At 32.5% G+C, this 22076-nt stretch overlaps 2 protein-coding genes and 1 pseudogene across 2 annotated transcripts; 1 reads left to right on the top strand and 2 right to left on the bottom strand.

The window, feature by feature from the left end:
- The first annotated feature begins 1942 nt into the window (after positions 1-1942).
- LOC108807811 (non-functional pseudokinase ZRK15-like) lies at positions 1943-3340 on the top strand. Its single transcript, XM_056986947.1, has 2 exons — positions 1943-2095; positions 2282-3340. The coding sequence occupies exons 1-2, from the start codon at positions 1943-1945 to the stop codon at positions 3338-3340; spliced, it is 1212 nt and encodes a 403-aa protein (XP_056842927.1).
- A 2493-nt stretch (positions 3341-5833) lies between these two features.
- On the bottom strand, positions 5834-8715 carry LOC108807242 (receptor-like cytosolic serine/threonine-protein kinase RBK1). The gene is made up of 8 exons (XM_018579503.2): positions 8365-8715; positions 7813-8277; positions 7015-7272; positions 6773-6930; positions 6611-6690; positions 6387-6525; positions 6154-6303; positions 5834-6076 (listed from the first exon to the last, which is right to left on the bottom strand). The coding sequence occupies exons 1-8, from the start codon at positions 8375-8377 to the stop codon at positions 5927-5929; spliced, it is 1413 nt and encodes a 470-aa protein (XP_018435005.1). The 5' UTR covers positions 8378-8715; the 3' UTR covers positions 5834-5926.
- A 4402-nt stretch (positions 8716-13117) lies between these two features.
- LOC108809598 (dof zinc finger protein DOF5.7-like) lies at positions 13118-14387 on the bottom strand (annotated as a pseudogene).
- Positions 14388-22076: the final 7689 nt, after the last annotated feature.

The raw sequence follows: 22076 nt of genomic DNA, 5'->3' as shown, positions 1-22076 counted from the left end.
TATCTATTAAATATATAAAGCTTGAGAAAACTGAGAAATATGTATTTTTTTGTTTGTGTTCTAACTATTTTAGTTGTATATATAACAGACTAACAGTGCAAGGGTAATAAAATTCAAGCATCGTACAAAATGATTTACCTTAAAAGTAAAGGAATGCTTCTACCGGCTATGGTGAAACATTCATAATTTTAGACTGAATCTTACAACAAGAATGTATTGGTCAACAAACATGCATTCACGATGGAATTTGTTCAAAACACAGTCACATGAATTGACTGTTCAAGAAAAAATTTAGTGTTCAAATTTTGAGTGTTCAAAGAAATGATTTTGCCAATTTTGAGTATTCAATTTTTTAAACTTATCTTAAAGTTAATTTTTATATCTAAAAATAAATTAAAATACAAAATTATCATAGCTTATTAGAAACCAAAAATAAAAAATATTTTCATATCAATAAAAAAATTTCATATTACCATTGTTTTATTTTCTTCAAATGATATCATACAAATTTCATTAAAGTCTAAAAATTAAACTTTTTCAATTTTATATAATATTAAATAGTATGATTTATTGAATAATAATTTCAATTTTTTTTTTTGGTTTTCAGCAGATCATTTGATATCAGATCATATGTTGATAGCGGGTTTTTGGATTTTTACTGGTTTTCTAAGATTTTCAGTTATAGCTCTTTTTATTAAATTGAATCGGATTATACACAAATCAATTGATCTATTAGTTCAACTATAAGTTTGGGTCGGATATGTAAACATTGTTTGAAAATCAAGTATTATAATAGAAAAACTTTTTCTGAAACACAAATAGAAAACTTTAAAATTATTTATGCTCTAATAAAAATTATAAATTCAATCAAATCTTATTTAAATAAAAATATATCCGCACTTTTAAAGTTCGAGTTAAAATCTAGTTGTATTTATTACCTTAAGCGCTACAAATAAGTAATAGTAAGCAAATTAAATTCTTCTTTGTTGTTGCATTTTTGTTTGAAATATATATTCTATATAGCCTATTTAAATAGAATGGTATCAGCTGTTGTGTGTGACCTTAAATCGCTCACACGCTACGGAGGACTTTAATGTCTATTTATGAGGTAAAAAAATACGATTCTCAAACCATTGACATATTCTTAATACTTTTTCTAATATGGTTATACCACAAATTGTCCCATTAGCAAAAGTATTAGTCATGAAGAGTAGGTGGACGATTGACAATTTTTGAAGCATAAAAGTTGGTAATGTGAGTTTCTTTTGTTGCATTTTGGAAGACATATTGTGAAATATCTCCCAAACGGCCAACTTCATCAAGAACTTTTCCCACAAGGAAGTCATGTGGACTATTCTATTCAAAACATTAATGACCATGAATTTTTGTTGTTTTCTAAAAGCTTCTTTGACTTCTTGTTTCTACAATAGTTTTCCAGTTTAGTTTTGTCTTCTTGACTATAATTTTAAATTGACTTTTAAGATTTTGTATGTCTTTAGTTTATTATCTTGTTTGATAAGGTTGAAATTACTAAAGAAAATATCAAAATATTTAATATTTAAAAATATTAGTTTAAATAATAATAACTTAAAACTTTTAATGAGTTACAAATTATTAAGTAATAATTATCAATGAAACAAAAACAAAGTCTTAGGAAGAAAAAATGTTTTAGGTGAAAGCCAAGTAAGTTTTGTATTCTTCACAAATAATTGGCCAAAACCTTAAAACTATAAATTTCCTAATTTTTAGAAGAGAAAAAAATCTTCTATTATAGAATCTTGAACGGGTCATAAAAATTAGTCTTTTGACCCTTTAAAACACTCCAAAATAAATATCATTCGAGGCTATCTTAATAATGTTCTTCTTCTCCATTATAAGTGTGAGTGTAGGTCTTTAGTTTCATCATTTTATTTTTCAAAGCTACGTTCTTTTGTGTAAGTAGATGGGTTGGTGGAAGAAGAAGAAGTCACGAGCCGTTGTTAAAGAGAAGACGTGGGACCAGGGCCGGCCCAGCATAAACAACTGCCTAAAGCAAAAAATGGTTTTGGCGCCCTTCTTCTCCGAGCTTTGTATTATAAGTGATCCGAACCTGCCTGTATCCGCGCCTTTTTTTATTTCTCAACGAGTTCTGCATTTTTTGGCCCCATATTCCGGGTGTGCCATGGGGTTCGAATCCAACACCTAGCGCTCATCAGAATGATACACAACCACTGAGATAACATGAATATTGCACAAATCTTGGCGCCCTTTAATATGTAATCTAATTTGGCGCCTAAAGCAGCTGCTTCCCCAGCTTTATGCCAGGGCCGGCGCTGCGTGGGACAGAGACCAATGGAGGGGAGAGAAGATTTTAGAAGCGTTAATCCAATGCTGTGATGGCAAACCCAATCCCATAAAATTCTTCACTGCTGATCAAATCCTCAAAGCCACTCAAAAACATATATGCAAGTGTAGTATCCTTGAAAGACGTAAAAGTATCTGCGAGTGCAGTCGTGTTTCCGAATTATATTTTCATGGGAAATGGTATTCAGGTACGCTCGATGACCATCGCATGATTCTCCTTAGGAAAATGAAGGGAAGAAGTCCACATCCCCCTAGAGACATCTGCTCTGGACCTCCTAAGGACGTAGCGATATCATCGATGGTGAGTGGTCACAAAAATTTCATGAAGTTGGTTGGGTGTTGTTTTGAGTTTGAGTATCCAGTCATAGTTTATTATGGTGGAGAGGAACAATACTCACCTGTAGATTTGAATAAGATAGTGACGTGGAGAAGGAGAATGAAGATAGCAGAGGAAGTTGCAACGGCTTTAGCTTATCTTCACGTTGCGTTCTCAAGACCCTTTGTGTATAGGAACATGGGGTTACGTAATATATTATTGGATGAAAATGGCGTTGCGAAGTTGAATGATTTGTCTTATTGTGTCTCCATCCCAAAAGGAGAAACACATGTTAAGCTTACTTGGGCAGGGAAAGACTACGATTACATGGACGATGATTATATATTCAACCGCGTTGTGTCGGAGAAAACTGATGTTTTCGGGTTTGGTGTTTTTATGCAAAAGCTTTTGACAGGAGAAGAAAAATTCGAGGAGCTTTGTGGTTGGAAGAACTGGAGAGAAAAAAACAAATTCCCAAAGTGGTTGTCTACGTACATGGGAGAAGGAAGAATGGATGAGATCATTGATCCAAAGATTAGTGAAGGTTCAGAAGAAGAAGAGCGTTGTCTAACGGAAGCTTTTCTTGTCCTCTCAGAAAGATGCATTGGTCTTAGAGGGGAAGTTCCGAAAATGGTGGAAGTGGCCAAGGAACTAAAGAGATCACTTAAACAAGGGGTTTAGACAAAAAGATGATAGGTCTTGTTTATTGTGGCTGTAACTGGTTCTTTATAGTAGGAATATCATGAATAAAAGGAATGAATATTTTTGGAATAGAAAAAATGGAATGATGAATTAAATGGAATAGAAACTGAAAATATTAATGGAATGGTTAATTCCACTCATTCCATTCATTCACGAGGGTTTATATTGTGGAACAAAAGGAATGAATTTTACAAAGGATTTTGGTTTTTATTTCATTCCAAAAATGGAATAGATGGAATTGTTTTGGAATGGTATTTACTGTGACTGGTAACTATTTTTTGGAATGTTATGGAAAGGTGTATTCCAAACAAATCTATTCCACAAAATGTCATTCCAGTTACAGCCTGTTTCATCTGGTTTTGAAGGCTTTCAAAGTTTTTGATCTTATTTTCAGGTAAATATATATTAAACTGAAATACGTTTGAAAATTGTTCGAAAACATGAATATCAATATAAAAAATATAATATTATTTAGAAACATGTATAGCAATATTTGTTTTTTTTATCAGCAGTTGATAGAAATATATTTTTTAAAAAAGTAAAGAACTTATGTTATTAAGAAAAATTGAAAATCTATTATATTATGAGAAACTATCTATATGAATCATGTTTAAAATATACTAAAATGATTCAATTTAATTATCTAAAAATATTTTTGTTTAAAATAACCATAAATCAAAATTTCAACTTCATATACATATTTTAAATCAAAATAATAATTTAAAATTGATTTATATCAAAAATCGATTCCATAATATACATATATTCAAAAATTAATCTGCACTAAAATATTTTCCAGTGACGATTAGAAAAAATGTTTTCAACATATATAAGAAAAATATAATACAAAACTCAATATTAAACACCAGCTTAAATTATGGTTTTAATATTTTATATTAAATTTTTGTTGACGAAAATATATTTCACATTAAATTTAAAAATTATAATATATGTGATTATTTATATGATGGTACATATAAAATAATATTAATTATATAATTACTTATACAATGATACATATGAAATAAGATTAATTATAAGATGATATATATAATATATAATAGTGATATTAAAAATAAATAACAACATATTTTGAAAAAAAGAATATCCACGCCATCAAACTCTAGTTTTTGCTACGAGAGAAGACTTTTTAGTCAATATAAAAGGAAGAAGAGAGAAGAAATATGTGTTTTTTTTTTTTTGAAAAAGAAGAAATATGTGTTTGTCGTTCTGTTTTTGTAATCAAAGGGAAGAAAGTTTTGCCGACATGTTAGCGTGTAACATCAAGAACATGCATCGCTGTCCAATATGGATCGAGGTTGCCTAGGTATTCAAGAGCCTCACATTTATTATGTTCTAAGTAGTTATCTAAAAATAGATAATAATTTCCAAATTTAATCGTCTTTTGAAGGTTTTATTTTCATTTTTGTTGGTGTTGATAATTTTTGTTTTCATATGAACAATGTACCTAAAGAAGTGATCACATGGTCGGCTTTGGTGAGCGCTGTCTTGGCGAGTGATTGAAATTGGGATTTCTTGGTGGAGCGTCCAGCTCGAGCAAAGAGGCAAAAGTGTTGGATTAGCTGACGCTAGGTTTGTATTGTGGCTTGGTGTTTGGTTCTGAACTTTGTTAGGCCTTGTTGAGAGAGAGACTTGAAATGTCAGCAGCTTAAAATGCTCTTTGTTAGGCCATGTCTTTTTGTTTTGCTTTCTAATGACTAAACCAAAGGAAAATGAACATTTAAATCCTTAACTATTTGAAATCAACAAGTTTATATCGAACTATCATTTGCACGACTTAATTCATCAACTAATAGTTGATTTGGCAAATTAGTGAATAGAAAAGTCAAATGTTAAGTCAAACGACTTGAGTTAGTTTTATATCAATTGTCTTCGTCACTAAACTTGAAATCTCCAAATTAAAACTCTAAATTTGAGTGAACACGATTTTCGGCAATGGAAAAGGCGATTTCCGGTAATATTTGTTTATGTGATTATGCCGGATTTATTCTCTTATCATCGGAAATCGCTTTTGTTGTCATTGAAAATCATTTTCCATCAAAGTTAGGGTTTGAATTTGGAAATTTCGAGTTGTTTAGGTTCAATGATAAAGATAATTGATATAAAACTAATGAGAATCGTTTACGACTTAACGTTTGAATTTTTTAGTCACTAATTTAACAAATCAACTATTAGTTGGAGAATAAAATGATTCAAGTAATAATTCGATATTAAATTTCCTGATTTCAAATATTTCAGGATTTAAATTTTCATTTTCCCACTAAACCAGTGACTATACATACTCTGTTTTTCCACTATTTTCTAGTAGCTTTTACCTATTATGGTTACAAAGTTGTGAGAATTTTAGATTAATCATCCGGATTTCAAAAGTGCTTTCAGATGAACAAAGGTTGAAGACACAAGCATAAGCTGAGACTAGAGGCCAATTATACATACAACATTTCCTCTCTCTTTTTGGAGATCTTTACAATGGATAAGATGAAGCAAAGTCACATGCAATAAAAAGGAGGGTAACAGTTTGCTGTTGTTGTTGGATTGCTTGTTTCACTCCATCAAGAGTTGTCTATGCCGAGTGAGATCATTAAGGTATGAGGAAGACGTATGATCTTGTAAGTCACAACCGTCTAGACTCACTGTTCTTGCTACGCCTTGCGGCTCAGCTAACCGGTCATCCCCACGCAATAGCTGCACCAACTGCATCCACAACCAACCCACTTCATATTAGATTGAACATTAATGTAACTTGTTTGGCTTTTGGAAATGGAAAATACCCGGTTCATTTCAGGACGCATAGTGGCTACATGGTGTATACACATTGAAGCTGTTTGCGTAACTCTTTTCATCTCGGTTTCATCAAAGTCATTTCCTAGCTTAGGATCAACTATTTCCTCCACGCTGCTCTTCTCTAGAAGCGGTTTCGCCTTGCAAGAAAAAACATTCCAAGCTGTCTTAATTGTTGTAAAAAATGCGTACAAAGAGAAGAAGAGAAGTTTCAGATCATTACCCACAATACAATGCTTTGCCTGCTAGCTGTATCAACAGCACGACGACCAGTTATGATCTCTAGAAGCAATACACCAAACGCAAACACATCCGTCTTCTCATCAACAATCCCATGCATAAAGTACTCTGGAGCTAGATACCTTGTAAGAGAAACAAAGAACCAAAACCTGGTTAAGATTTAAACATCAAGAAGAGACTGTTTAGCTGTGGAAGTCTCTGTCTGACCCGAATGTGCCTTCGATAGGGAAAACAATTTGATGAGGACAATTATCTGGGAGCCACTTAGCAAGTCCAAAATCAGATATCTGCCAAAAAACAATTCTTATAAAGTCAGCTAAAACTGATTAGTTTTGGATTCTTGAATTAATCATCAATCAATAAAAATACCTGAGCTTCGTAATCTTGACTTAGCAAAATGTTGGAAGCTTTGATGTCACGGTGTATAATCCGTCTAGGACAATCATTATGAAGATAACTCAAACCATCAGCTACACCCAAAGCCACTTTATACCGTTTCTTCCAATCCAAACACTCCTCCTCAGACCCTACACAAGTTGTTATTAGAAACATAAACACAAACAACAAACAATGTTTGAAAGTGCATTTTCATTGCAACGGAGAGTGTGTACCAAAGAGTAGAGAAGCGAGACTGCCGTGAGGAGCGTACTCGAGCACGAAATGCAAACCGCGATCGCTGCTGAAACCGCGAAGCCTAGCTGCGTTTGGGTGGTTGACATGTGCGATCATCCCTAACTCTGACAAGAAGTCGCTGACTCTTTCTTCTTCTTCCGTGGCGTGTCTCATCAGCTTCTTGATCGCCACCGTCTCTCCGTCAGGTAAAACTCCTTTGTATACCTCCGCATGTCCTCCTTTCCCAATCATATTATCTAACAAAAACAAGTACAGCATATCAAGACGCATGCCAGGAGACACAAGAAAGCAGAACCAATGCTGGATTTGGACACATCTCAATTAAAACAGAACTAATGCAGGCACATCCTAATAAAAAAGTCTTATTGCAACAAAACTTTAAGAAATAGTTTTATCAAATAAAAGCCTTCAAATTTTTTTTTTAAACTATTTAAATTTTTTTAATAATCCAAAGATGTCCGGCGGATTAAAGTCGTAAGAGCATGATTAACGAGAGTTCTTAGAAGTGGTTTTTAAAAAAACTGGTTCTTATGTTTGTTTATTCGTAATAAGAATTAGATATTCATTTCACTCGATCACACTGTGTGTTTATTCGTAATAAGAATTATTGATTTATTATTACGAATAAACAAACATAAGAATTATTGGGTTTAGGAAGGTGCTAAATATCCGAATTCATCATCTCACATATGTTTCTTATATATGCTGTTTGTGTGAATCACAATAAATGTTTATGGCTTTTGAAATCTAAGAATCAGTCATGAACAGAACCTTACCGGGATTAAAACTGTCGGTGGCAGCGACAAGCTCTTCGTAAGTGAAATTCCTCCAGGAAGGTTTAGCGACGAGGATTTGACCGCAGTCAACGGACGGAGACAACTTAGGCTGTTTCCGTCGCTGCATGTTTTTCCTCGTGAGCTCGTAGCTAGCGAGGAGAGGAATGACGGAGAATCTCCTTATGGACTTCTTCTTGATGGTGTCGATCATCCTGTTCCATTGAAGGCCGTGTTGTTGTAAAGACGAGACGTTCGGAGGAGTCGTAGACAACGGGGACAACGATTTGTCAGGAGAGCACGAGCTGCAGCTGCTGCTGTTGTCCGAGTCTGAACTCGTTAACGGGATTTCAAGAACGCATCTCGGCGATGGATCGTCGATAGATAATGAGTCGTTGTTCTCCGTATCCGTCTTATCACTGCTTCCTTTGTTCTTGTTCTTGTTCTTCTTCTTCTTCTTCTCCATCTCTATACATAGACATGTTTGTGTAGATTTTTTCGTTAGAAGATAAAACAGAAACATACATGTTGTAACATTAACTTTAGCGCCTTTACCTTCAACAGCCATAGCCTTCGTCCTCTGGGATTCTCTGTGAGAACAAGAAGCTTTGAAATGATAAATAATAAAAATAAAAAAAAAATCTCAAAGATTCATGAAAGTTTCTCCGGAGAGTAACATCTCCGTGAGGAGAAGGGAAGGAGAGTCCGGAGAAACAGGGAAACAGAGGTTTGTCTTCTTTTCCAATGTGTAAATTTTGAACCGTTGTTTTTTTTTCTTCTTTTGATTCTTGTCTTCGTTAAAGACTATTATTATCTTTTTAGGAATGTTTATTCTTAGAAGATTTTTTAGAAAGCAGGGAAGTGGAAGAAGAAGAAAACGAAAGACAAGGTTTTCTTCTGACTGGTAATGGATTGGAATCTATGCTATATTTATACAAATCCACCACATGCATGCAAGTTAAGTTCTGTTTCACTTTTTTTTTTTACAAAAGATAAGAGTTCCGTAACTAACGCTATCCAACGAACGGACACGCCGACGGTTGACTGGAACTGGTCAATGGCATTTCCGTGATTACAATCAATGAAAAGACAAGACATCCTCTTTGCTTTTTAATAAACTTTTATTTAATCGAATTACAAGATTTGCCATTTAATCCAAATTTTAGCAAAAAAGAAAAAAGAAAGATATGCCATTTAATATTAGCCATGTGAAATACTGTCATCTTGTTTTTTTCTTGGACTCGTCAGGCAATTTTTCATATTAATGCAACCTAGAAAAACAACAACAACAGTTGACAAAAAAAAAAAAAAACAACAGAAATAAATTTAAATATCGTGTGGCGCCACCGAAGAGACTTGCATGAAACGTAAGGGAAATAAGCTCGACCACCCTAGAACTTATTTTATATATTTCACCTTCTTATAAAATAAACCGGTGGAATATCCACCTCAACGTTTTTGATTTTACATCACTAATCATGATAAACGACATTCATGAGAGCGTTTTGGTTGACGACACGACAGTCACGAGTCATCATGGAGCTTAGTTAAAGACGTTTATTCGAAACACATCAGGCGCGACATTATTGGACCCACCTTGTCAAGCTCTAACTTAAGTGCACCAGGTATATAAATTACTACTTGTCGGTTTTACGTGACGATCATGTTTATAAACTAGAAAGAACAAACGATAAACATAGGTATGTGTCGAACATTCTAAATGAGTGGGTTAAGTACATATCATCGGAGAAACAAATTCATAATCTAGATAAGCACATATTAATAAGTGAAGTTGTTGTGGGATAATAATTTTTTATTTGTAGTCTTTGTTGAAATGCGATTAGGCAATACTACATTCAAAATAAAGTTACTAGTTAATTGGTAATTTTCAGTGAGAAGGTGTGTGATGCAGAGTGGGTGAACCAAACCCCTTAACTAAGTAGACTCTCCTAATCTAATCTAAATTTGCTTCCTCTTTCTCCATTGGGCCCCAAAGTCCAAAATCAAAATAGCCACCAAATTCACCAATGTCAAGTTCTGTCTGAGAAGTCAGTCTAACCAATCTCGTTCTCGCTTAAGCAGAGTCATAAACACACTCTTCTCCTTCGATCCAAAATTCAGTTAGTTTTTTTTCTTTTGCGAGTTCTGGTTTGAATTTTTTAAAATTTACTATAAGTCTATGACTGATAAATGCTAGTAATTAAATCAAAGTAAAACCAAGCCGACATGCGTTAATCCTAATTTTCTGAAATGGAAACTGATACGAGTATATATAAGCTTATATTTTTATATCCGCATTGACTGCTTAGAGATAATCACTTAACCCAACAAGAGAATAGAGAATAGTGTATTTAGTTCCATTTAAACATGTCAATATGTTATTAAAAAAAAAACATGTCAATATGTCATATACTAGCTAACCGAACCACATAGATAGTGGATGTGACATAGAATCTTTACGTCTACATGGAAAATAGTTATATTCGTCAATGAAAAAGCCTAACAAGATCTTCGGCCTTTCTGCTTAGGAAACAGACGCTCTATCCACTGAGCTATAAACGCTAAGTTAGGACTAACTGAACAATGTTATTAACAACAGTTTGGAGCTTAAAAGTAGTTCAAAAAAAAAGAAGTTAATTAGTCCTAAAATAGACCTTCTCTTAATGTAAAAGGCATTTACGAAAAACAACTTTTACTTCCTATGCCATCTATAGAAGCTAGGGACCTTTCACCATACTATATCACTCCCGAGTTGTGTCAAAGATTTTCCGATGATGGAAAAACAGAGAATAGAAGGGAAAAATATTTCAGAACGGTTTGTTTCAGGTGCTATGCAAGCACAAAAATCTCTTAATAGGCTATCTCCAGTTTAACAGATTTATTAGGCCTAAAATGCTCTCAAGTTGGTCAACTAGTGCCTAAATGGACCTTAATGAATTTTCTATTTTTCCAACAGCGAACTGACACACTCGAGGTAATGGTCGGAGGAAAAATGCATCGGCGATGAGAAGAAATTGTCACGGCGGAGTGATCGCCTTCTCTAGAATTTCAAGCTTCTATGGTACAAGAGAGAGTTCATCGGAACCCTTTTTAATACCCCAATCTAGGCTTCTCTGCATCACAAGTAACTCCTTAACAAGGCCATTTCATATTAACAATGGAAATGAGCCCAACATCTTTTTGTATTATTTGTTGTTACTCTTTTTTATATGAATGAAATAATGACAATGTTACATTTTTACAAAAGAAGAAAAGGGTCAACTGTTTTTATTTTATTTTATTTGTGCTAAAAGGGTCAACTGTTTTTATTTAAAATTGATGAAATATAGTTTGTGATTATTTTTCTCAGAAAACAAGTGATAAATGGTTCATTTTTTTTTTTCATTTTGAGCATTTGGAAGGAAAATGAAGCTATTATTAGTTGTTAACTTCTCAGTTGGCGATACTTAACACAAATCGAAATAAAGTTATATATAGACCTTTTAATCTAATATACAAAGTAAAAGTAACGACGAGACAAAAAAACACATGTAACGAGTTTATTGCCTTTCTCTTCTTTCTTTCGTTCTTTCTTTCTCATCATTATCAAAGACGTTATGTTGCGATGAGGTTATGACAAATTTCATATGTGTGCTTAGGTTAGACGTACGGCCTCACACATGTACAAACTTCATACTATCTCCTCCTCGCAATTGGTTTATATTGATTCTTGTGGCAAAGCCATGAAGATAGCGACATATTAAATTTACTCATATTGCATGATATAACTAGGCAGTTACAGCACTTGTATTCACATTCATCATGCTCCTTCACTACCTATCCGTTACATTAAATTTATACAAAATATTTCTAACTTTTTTTTTATTTGTTATAAATTATAACATTACACTTTAGCTTATTATTAGATAGTTAATGTAGACCAAAAGCAAGAAAAAGGTTTATTCTTCTATATTACCTTTTTTATGATGGTTAAAAATAGATGATAAAGGAAAAAAAAAACAAAAGGTCAAGATATCCGAAAGACAATGATCTTATAAAGCCAACTTATTATTTATTAATGATCAATCATAAAAAAAGCTTAGAAGGAGGAGATTGTAGTATGCAAAAGTGCCAACATCGGCTTTTTGTTTGGGGAGAAACCAACATCACCTTTTGAGTGATCGGAAGCTTTTTTTTTTGTTCAAGAGTGATCGGAAGCTAAAAACATTAATTTAACTCTTGTAGATGTGTGTGTGTATTTACATACATATAAAATTATATTATAGCTTTAATAAGAAGATGGTTTGAACGTAGTTAAGCGCAAACCTATTAGGCTATTACACTGTATTTTTTCTTCTTTGTTCCATTTAGCCTAGCATAGCTTACACATATCTATTATAAATGTGCCTTATATTTTGCTCCATAAATTTGATATTCAATCAAAAAAAATCATAGTATTAATTTTCTATAAAATATTTGAAATAAACAAATTACTCTTGTGATTTAAAAAAATAATATATATTGGGCTTTATGATGACCAAAGCTTTGTAACATTTATGAGTGAGCTTATATTAATAAACATACTTATAATCATGACTACATTCTAAAATTTTGTTAGTTAAACTAAATCGTTATAATTATTTTATAAAAAATATTATTTTAGCACACTTATAGGTTATTTATTTGTAATTATTGTGACACATAGTTTAAAGCACATATAAATTATGTGTGTTCATGTATACATATATAAATGTATGTGTAGACTGTAGAGAGACTGCAAAAGAAGGCTAAGGCCTGATCTCTATGTTTCACGTAGACTCTGATCTCTATGTTTCACGTAGACTCGACATAGTTCAGTGTCTTCTAAGATGCTATGCTTGTATATACATTAATTAGACCACACTTCACAGTCACAGACAAAGTTTTCATGTAACATCGGTCTATGTTTTCGATTTACCGCACAACTATCGATGTTGTAACGAATATTACACTCTCTCGAATTATTGAGATTTCATTATTCACTATGGCAAATTTCAACTTGAGTATAATTAGGCTCAGTTAAACTTTATCAAATCAAGTAAAATGAATTGATTGGTACTATAACTAATCCCAAGGAAATATCATCTGTTTACTGAGGATGACATTGAAGATTGTTTAATTAAATTAGTAGTATAATTAATCTCTGGATAACAACCACCCAATTACTCATTAATTGAGAATTTCAACACCCAACTAAAGTCCAACAGCCTTTCAATAATTAACCTTTAAGCACAGTAAATCCTGTTACGAATTTGCCAACATTGAAATAATTTTAAGAAAACAGACTAATCACAAATTTATAGAATCTAGTATATAGTATATCTATCCATTCTTGAATTTCGGGTTTTTTTTACAAATTGAAACATATAGTACAATAATAGAAACCAACAACAAACAAAGCTTACTACAAAGACCACCCAAATAAAACAAAATTACAAACATAAATATTTTTGGAATTGCATGACAAACACACATATTTTTAAATCTTGATCATATAAAAATAGTTTCTTATAACTTACCAAGAATCATGGCAAAGCATTAATTATAATGATTAAGATCAGTCCAAGCTTGAATTCCATTGTTCCATTGATCGATTCCTCCAGTTTTATTATTATCATCATTGTTATTAATCACCCTTTCGTTATCGTTATTATTACCAAAGTACCACTCTGTCTGATTCTCTCCTTTCTTCGTTGTCGGGGACGGCGATGAGTTAACGATCTCGAGATTCCGGTAAAGAAGCGGCTGTGGCCTCTCCACAACAACAGTCTCTTGTTTAGAATTGCCAAAAAACATAGCCATCCTCTGTTGCTGAAGCCTCCAGTGTAAATCTTGGTTTAAACAACTCAAAGTTTCTATCGAGGTAGCTAAGTTCTCGTCGGTTGTGAAAGTCGCCGGTGAATGGCTGCTGTTGTTGGTGTTGTAATCTCCAAAACCCATTAGGGTTAATCCTGATCCGACATCAACTGGGGTTGTTCCGACCTGCTCCATGGTCGTCCTAAGGCCGAGAACTTCTTGATTATTCATAAGTTGAAGATCGTTGATCTTGTTGAGAGATATTTCAGCGAGCTGAAAATCCATTGCTGTTGGAGGAGGGAAGAATTTAGATGCTTCTTCCATGGTTGAAGAGAAGAATCTCTGAGCTGAAGAAGAAGAAGGAGCCATTATGTTAGGTTTTATTGATTTTTTGGTTTTCCGACAACCGCCACCGATGGGGACGTTTCTTAAGGAACCGCCACGTGTCCAGTAACGGCGGCAAGATTTGCAGAAGTGGCGAGGTTGAGAGAGGCTGTAGTTGTTGTAGTAACAGAACTTTGTGTTTGAGGAGTTGCATCGAGGGCATTTTAGGGTTTGTTGGTCTTGAGAAGCGGTGGAAGACGGTGGTTTTTTGGTATGGGAGGACATGATAATGATGGGACGAGAGAAATAAAGGAACAAGAAAAGTATGATGAGATCTTAAAAAAAAAAAAAGTATGATGAGAGCGAGAGGGATTGAGGAACAGTCGGTAAAAGGGTTTCGTCTGGTGTGTATTTATAGATATATAAAAATGATTTTGCATGTATGTGACTATGTGAGCTTGTCTATGTTTTAGAAACGTTTGTTTGGCTTAATTATTTATAGATATTGAGTAAGCAAAAAGTGGCTTTGTCTTCAAAAAGTCGGAGACGTGAATAATTATTTTTGTTTATGAGACTTAATTAGTCACTTTAATTTTCTTGTCTCAGTGAGTTAATTATTTGAATGTTTTGCTTTTGTAACTGTAGTACTAGATTATGACCCGCGCTTTGGAAGCGCGGAATATTTTACGATGAAATTTTTTACTAATAACTTAACAAATATTTTGGTAACTTTTAAAGAGTTTATTTAAAATATTTTTGCATTTAAATCAATGTTTCTAAATTCAACCCGATTGTGATTATACCGGTTAATCCGGAGATCTAACAATTCAATTTAGGTTTTTAAAATATTCATATTAACAAAAATCACTAAAATTTGAGACTAACTGATTGAACTGATGGATGACCAATATGTAATCTAATTTGATTTAAATTGTAATAGTTTCATAATTTGTAATCTTATAATCCAAATTTTAAAGTTTATTATTTTGCAATTTATGAAATTATGATGTTTCTACAAAATTTTAAAGAGAAAATGATAGATATAAAATATTAAGATTAATTATTGTATTGTTTGGAAACATTGATAGTAGTATAAAATATATTGTTTGGAAACATTGATAGTAGTAAGAAATAAGTATATTGTTTGGAAACATGGATAGTAGTATAAAGAAAGGAACATTAATGATTTAATGTAGGTTTAACTATAAAGTATAAATGTGTATTTAATTTAAAAACTTACAAAATAAATGTTAGGTCCAACAGAATGTTTCTGTTTTAATAAGATAGATGTATATATTAGTACTAAAATTACAGAGTGTGTTTATTATTCAATTTAACTAGTTACAAAAAGATAATGGTACAAATTAATATGAACATATAGATTTGTTGTAGAAAAAGCATGAATATATAATAATAACATGTATATAAAATTAAATATTTTTTTATTTTGTTGCAAAAGAAAAATTCAATATTTATGTATTAACAACTAAAACCAGAATGATGATGTTGCATGTAAAATATGTTATAATACTCTTGCATAATAATTTTTTTTTTTTTTGAGAAAGCGCTTTCTTGCATAATAATTACCTCAGCAATATAATATTTTCGCCAAAAAGTAAATCTACAACATGTTTTAGCACTTTTTACTTTGTCGACCATGTATTTAAACATGTTATACTTATATATACTATGTTGGCAATGCTCTTGTGTAATCTTAAACCGCCATTGTAGTAGACTTGTATACTCATAAACCGCCATTTTGTCAAAACTGTCGTGTTGTTTTATTACATTCGATTTATTACATTCGATAGATTCATCATGAATTTTCTTCGTAGGTACAGTCCCTGCATTCGTAGAGAGAGAGAGAGATGACTGAGAGATAATAGAGACAAAATGAGAAGGATGAGAGAGAGACATGGAGTGGCAGAAAAGACAGAAGAACATATATAACTTTTCGTCAAAAAAAAAAAAAAGAACATATATAACTGTGCTGATCGGAACAAATCGGATAGAATTTGTTATGTGTCGTGTTATGTTGTTGCGGTAACGTTTTTTTTCAATGTTTGAAGTGTGCACTGCACCAATCTTTATACGTAAACTATATTTTATACATATATACATGCAGTCAGTTATACTTATTATAGCTGTCAGCAGTATGCAACTCTATTAAGGATACCATGACTATTTGAACAAGCTATTTATATATATCCTTAAGTTATTCTTGCCAAGAAACCGAGGAGACATTTTTTTTTTGCCATCTATAATTTTATTAAAGGTAATTGGTGCAACTGAGCCAAGCCCAAACGATATTACAACATAAGCCCAAGTAAAAAACCCAGACAACTAAACGATTAAACAGTCGACACACTCTCCACGTGTTCGACATCACCGCAATCCAAAGACACGCGTCCTTCCGATAACCTTTCTTCTTCCTCCGGAACTAGCACAACAACACGACGACACATCGTCGGCGGCGGAGTCAGATCCGGGACGAGACCGTTCAACCCAAAACAACCAAACCAAAGCTCGTATACAACAACATATACGAGAACCATAACCTTGTCGGGTCTACGAATTCATCATGATTAAACGCCTTCAATCGAACCTCCATCTCCGACATACATGCATGCGGTTACAGATATCAGAACGAGAGGCAGAGTAGCATATGTGTGTCCGATTCGTAGATCGAAGAGTAAAAAACCGGAGAGACAAGCCGGCGATAGGCGGTACTGAGAAAACCACCTCCTCCCGACAACAGAAGCCGGCGAAACAGGTTCTGTCGAAGTCGCCGCTTCCCAGAGACAAAAGGGCGACCACCGTATTTTGATGCGACGCCAAGACAAAACCTTTAACTAAAGCCGAAACTAAACAAGTAAATAAAAACTAGAAAAACAAGCTATAAACGAAAGCCGGACCGGCGGTGGCTAGGGTGGCCGAGACCGCCGGCCGGAGAACACAAAGCTCGTCGGTTTAGTTTCTAGAGAGAAGATGGAGGAAATAGGAGAGAGAGAAAAGTTTACCGGTACCGAGGAGACATATATTAACATATCGATTTCAAATTTATATAGAAGACATAATTTTTTTGATCAAAAAATAGAAGACATAAATTTGACTTGTATGATATTGAAATTTATATAGAAGACATAAAATTTTTTATCAAAAAATAGAAGACATAAATTTGACTTGCATGATATTGAATCAAACTCTTATCTCAAACCCAAACTCTTTATTAATCTTGTTCTTAATGTCTTAGAAAATAACTCAAAACTAAGACTCTCACAGCTCTATAGATTATGCTACCACATAGCATCCTTTATATAACTCACAATTATCCTAAACACTCTTATAGATAACTTCAAATCAAATCTATTTTTCCTATTCTATATCTCACTAGGAAAGCGATAGCTTACTCCTCAAGCTATCTCACATTTAAATCAGCATATGAATCCACGTTTAAACATTCAAGTAATTTTTTTTAAAGTTTAACAAGTAGGGTTTCCGAGTAAAGTAACTTTAGTTAACTTCATCACAACTTTGTAAAGTTTTTCCTTAATATAAATTGACCATTAGCTCCTAAAAATTCTCTCACACCTTTTATCACACCTTTTTATTTTCTTTTTTCTTTTGTAACATTCATATATATATGATTAAAATATCAACTAAAACTTACAATATTTGATGCTTGTTCATAACCAGATTCTGTTGGGAGTTTAATCAGTACTATTAAATTTCAATTAGACTGTTACTGAGACAATGTCCTCAGAACATGTTTATTGGAGGTTTTTAAGATGGGATTCTTAACAGAATATAAGAAACCGTGTTTTGACTTTTAGCTATAAAAGACATGCTCTCAATACAGACATACGATATCTAATCATATTTTCAAATATTAATAAACAATACGTCCAAAAATAGAAAGAGAGAAGATTGTGTGTTTGATGATTGATCAAACGTCTCCATCTGTGAAGAAACACGAGAGAACGGAGAAGAAGAAATAGGAAACATGTGAGAGCTTCAAGAATGGATCTCTCGTGAAACTGAACCGATCATCCTCTCTGATACATACAGCTTACACCCACTTTTGTCCTGAGCTGATAATAAATCCAAAACCATCTACCGCAATTGCAAATGAGAATCACACACGCCCGTTTAACTTTTAAACTACTCTTCTTCATACGTATATCCATTAGCCATTTTTCATAACATAAAATTTACTACTGAAATTAATCTACAAGGAGCAAAAGTAAGTAGAGATTTAGAAATATACGTTGGTGATATTATTAGATGTTCTAACCCCAACAATTTATACTACATATAACTGATATATATATATATATATATATATATATCGACTAATTTGATCAAAAAAAAAGTTTGATCAAAAAAAATAATATATATATATATATCGACTAATTACTTAACCAAAAAACGCATTTGCATCACAAAAATGATCTCTATATATGTTTGTTATTTTAGTTTATTTTATTTTATTTTCTTTAAGAAGTTTAGGTCTTTTAGTCATTTTAATTTATTAATGCAAAGCAAGTCATTGCAAAGTAAAAGTTTTATTATTATAAAATAAACATCATTTTAAATTTAAATGTAAAATTTATTAATTTAATTTATTCTCTAATTTATTTTTATTTTGGTTGAAATATGGTTACAATAATATTTTTAAAAATATACAAATTAATGATTTTTATTTTTAATTTGTATGTATAAATGTAAAACAACATTTTAATATTCTCTCAAAAAAGAAACTTTGTACCTTTTTAACATCTGGATTTCCTTTATTTGATATCAATAAATATTGTGATATTCTATGTATATATATATTGAATTGGTTAAAGCCAGAAAGAGACATGACACAGAAATGACTTAGGGTAAAGACGCAGTTTCATCAAAGATTGGTCAAATGTTGTATCGTTATCAAACGTTGTAGAAGCATACTCCACACCTGATTTACCTGTCCTGCTCCCATTTATTCCAGCCGTAAATTGACCTTACTTTTCAATAATTGCTCTTTATTTATTTATATGACTTCGGTCCGTAAATAAAAAGTAATTCTCTACTGGGTCTTAAAGCAGGAAATGGAAACAAGAATTAATATTGGAAACATGTGAAGCTAAATAATCGCGAGAAACGAACGGAACGAGAGAAGAGCAGATTCGTGGAGGCCCGTTAGTTTAAAATCAACATTGGGCTTTTTTGTTTGAACAACATGAAACTTTTTAATTAACCTGGGTAGTTTTAGGAAACAACAATTGGACTACTGATTAAATGAGCCGCTAAACAATATCTTGCGAACCCGTCAGCAGATCCATTAACAAAACGAGAAATACAAATAAAGTGACAAGAGAGAAACAGTGAGGAAGACGAGAAGATGAGGTCATCGATATCAACCATTGGGCTTAACAGCTGTATTTACGGATTTTTAGATCCTTTCGTCGAATAAATAATTATGACGTGTATGGCCTCATACGGCCCGACCTTATACTCTAAAAACAATGTTACAAAAAAAAAGACAAAACAGAAAATGGTGAATCCATCAGCAGATCCATTAACAAAACGAGAAATGCAAATAAAGTGACAAGAGAGAAACGGTGAGGAAGATGAGAAGCTGAGGTCATTGATATCAACCATTGGGCTTAACAGTTGTGTTTACGGATTTTTAGATCCTTTCGTCGAATAAGTAATTATGACATGTATGGCCTCATACGGCCCGACCTTATACTCTGAAAACAATGTTACAAAAAAAAAGACAAAACAGAAAATGGTGAAAAACGCTAGAAGAAAGGTCGAACCTCCAACCTTATGGTTAACAGACACACGTTCTAACCAACTGAGCTATTCCAGTTTTTGTATGGAAATTTGAAAACACATTGTAGATGTTTTATGCAATATTATTTCTAAGCAATACCAATAAACAAGTTCCTACAAACTATTAAAATTTACTTGAGATTTTTTATTTGAATATATAATTCCCCTTTTGCTGAACTAATAAGTTAAAAGTTTTTAACTCAAAAAATTCTCATTTTGTCATATCGACATCATATTTAAACAACCTCACAAAATAATCTCACTAAAATAAAATGAAGTGAATAGCAATAATCGAAATTTTTCATTTTTTAACTAAATCCGATTCCTAGCTTCGTTCAGCTCAATTGTTCTTGAAGTTTATGCTTAGTTTCTAGTATGTTTTGACTTTTTTTTGAAAAAGAATGTTTGTTGTTGCTTTCGACTCATTTGAATGCCTAGAAGAGGGTCTATCCATGTGATATACCTCCACCCGGGGGTTAGGTCCGTGTACTTAATATGTTTTGGCTTTTTTCACTTTTTTTTCTTAAGTTGGTGCAGTTGGTGTTAGTTACTTAGTTCTATAGTTTATCTCTGGGTGGTATCTTATTTCATGCCGGTTTGTGGTTCCAGAAAGGGTATATCTTTACCGTTTTTTTTGTAAGAACTGATACAATTTTTTTTTAATCTAATATAGATGACATTAAAAAAAGCAATAATCGCTACGTCTGTATAGCCAATACCCTAATGGCCACTACTGCTACAACGTACGTCTCGAGCCTCTCTCAAATTTTCTTCTTCGCCGTTCTTCTCCAAACGCTAAACGTCTTCTTCACTCTAAGATCCATCAAACTAGCCAGCCAATTTAGTCCAATTATAATCATGTACCGGTTGGTTTGTTGATGATGTCACTTAACCGTTGCACTATTATGCTGGACCTTTGACTGTCCATATCTGATTGAATAGTTAGATACAGAGCTATTAATTAACGAGCTTATAGTGTAGCCCAGTAAATATACATTTATAACAAACTATTAGAGGCCCAAATTATGTAAACATATATAACTCCATTCTCCCACTAGAGAGAGACTAGACACGTTTAAAAATAATCTCACTGGAATTACCAATTTAGCATATTAACAGTCTATTCAAGCTTAGATCGAAAATGGTGGAGATGAGTTTTGTGAAGAAGATTAACGAGAGAAAAGTTTGTTATTCACATTAAATAACTTTATAAACTAAGCTAATGTCACTTATATACTTAGCTGGTGGTGGCAAATAAAACTTAGCTGGTATTTCTAATTACTAAACCATCTATCCTAAGATAGCATACAAGAGCAAACAAAAATAATATTAACATTTCTAATTATATTGACTTTATGCAATAACATATTAGTAATGTGCAAAGCTAGCACTAGAGATGTTGAAGATACGAACTAATTGTTAGCTTGATTTGTAGCGTACAATGATTCAATGAATAGTTTTGAACATGTGAATATAAGATGCGATATGACTTTGATTATGATTACTTCAAAAACTGTGGTGAAAAACAAAATAAATTAATAATATATTCATAAACAGGCATAATTAACTGAATCTGGCTTGTCTTCTCGTAAAGCTCTCTCCTATGCTGTAATAATTGAGCGGCCCTTGTCTTATTTTTCTTCTGTTCTTCCGTCTAATCTATTAAAAATGAAGTACAAATGGATATTAACCCTAATTTTTTCACAGTATTTATGGCAGAATGCCATTCTTTATTATTAAAGAGATTTGTTTAGTTATCAACAAATATTTTCGTAAAATTCACTGCACAAAACAGCACATTCCGTTTTTTTCTTTGGACTTTTAATGGGCCACGTATTTTTAATTTCAATTCTAAGATTCTCAGTTTTTTTATATATATATATATATCTAAACTATTAAGTCTGAAGTACAAATAAATTTAAGCCCTAATAGTTGCACAAATATTACAATTGACTGCCATTGATATTAATTCTACATATCTAAACTAACTAAATAAAAGGCTTTCACGCCATCAATACAATAGTAATAATTAATGTCGTTACCAAAGGTAGAGAAAATTACCTAGCATGCAACCTGTCGATACTATTAATTGTTCATTGTACTTTCCATTTTATGTGATACAGTTCTTCTGTAAATTAACATTATTTCTTATCATAGTAATTATTAACCAATTATGTTATACACTATATTTCATATTCATAACACTATCTAAACTATTAAAACTGAAGTACAAATTTGAAATATCTCTTAGTTTTCCTCAAAAATTACAATTTTATGCCACTGCATTTAATTTTAAATGAAAACAAAGA

Source organism: Raphanus sativus, chromosome 6, assembly GCF_000801105.2.
Source record: "Raphanus sativus cultivar WK10039 chromosome 6, ASM80110v3, whole genome shotgun sequence".
Lineage (NCBI taxonomy): Eukaryota > Viridiplantae > Streptophyta > Magnoliopsida > Brassicales > Brassicaceae > Raphanus > Raphanus sativus.
The sequence above is the reverse complement of the archived record's forward strand: the minus strand, read 5'-3'. Positions and strand labels throughout refer to the sequence as shown.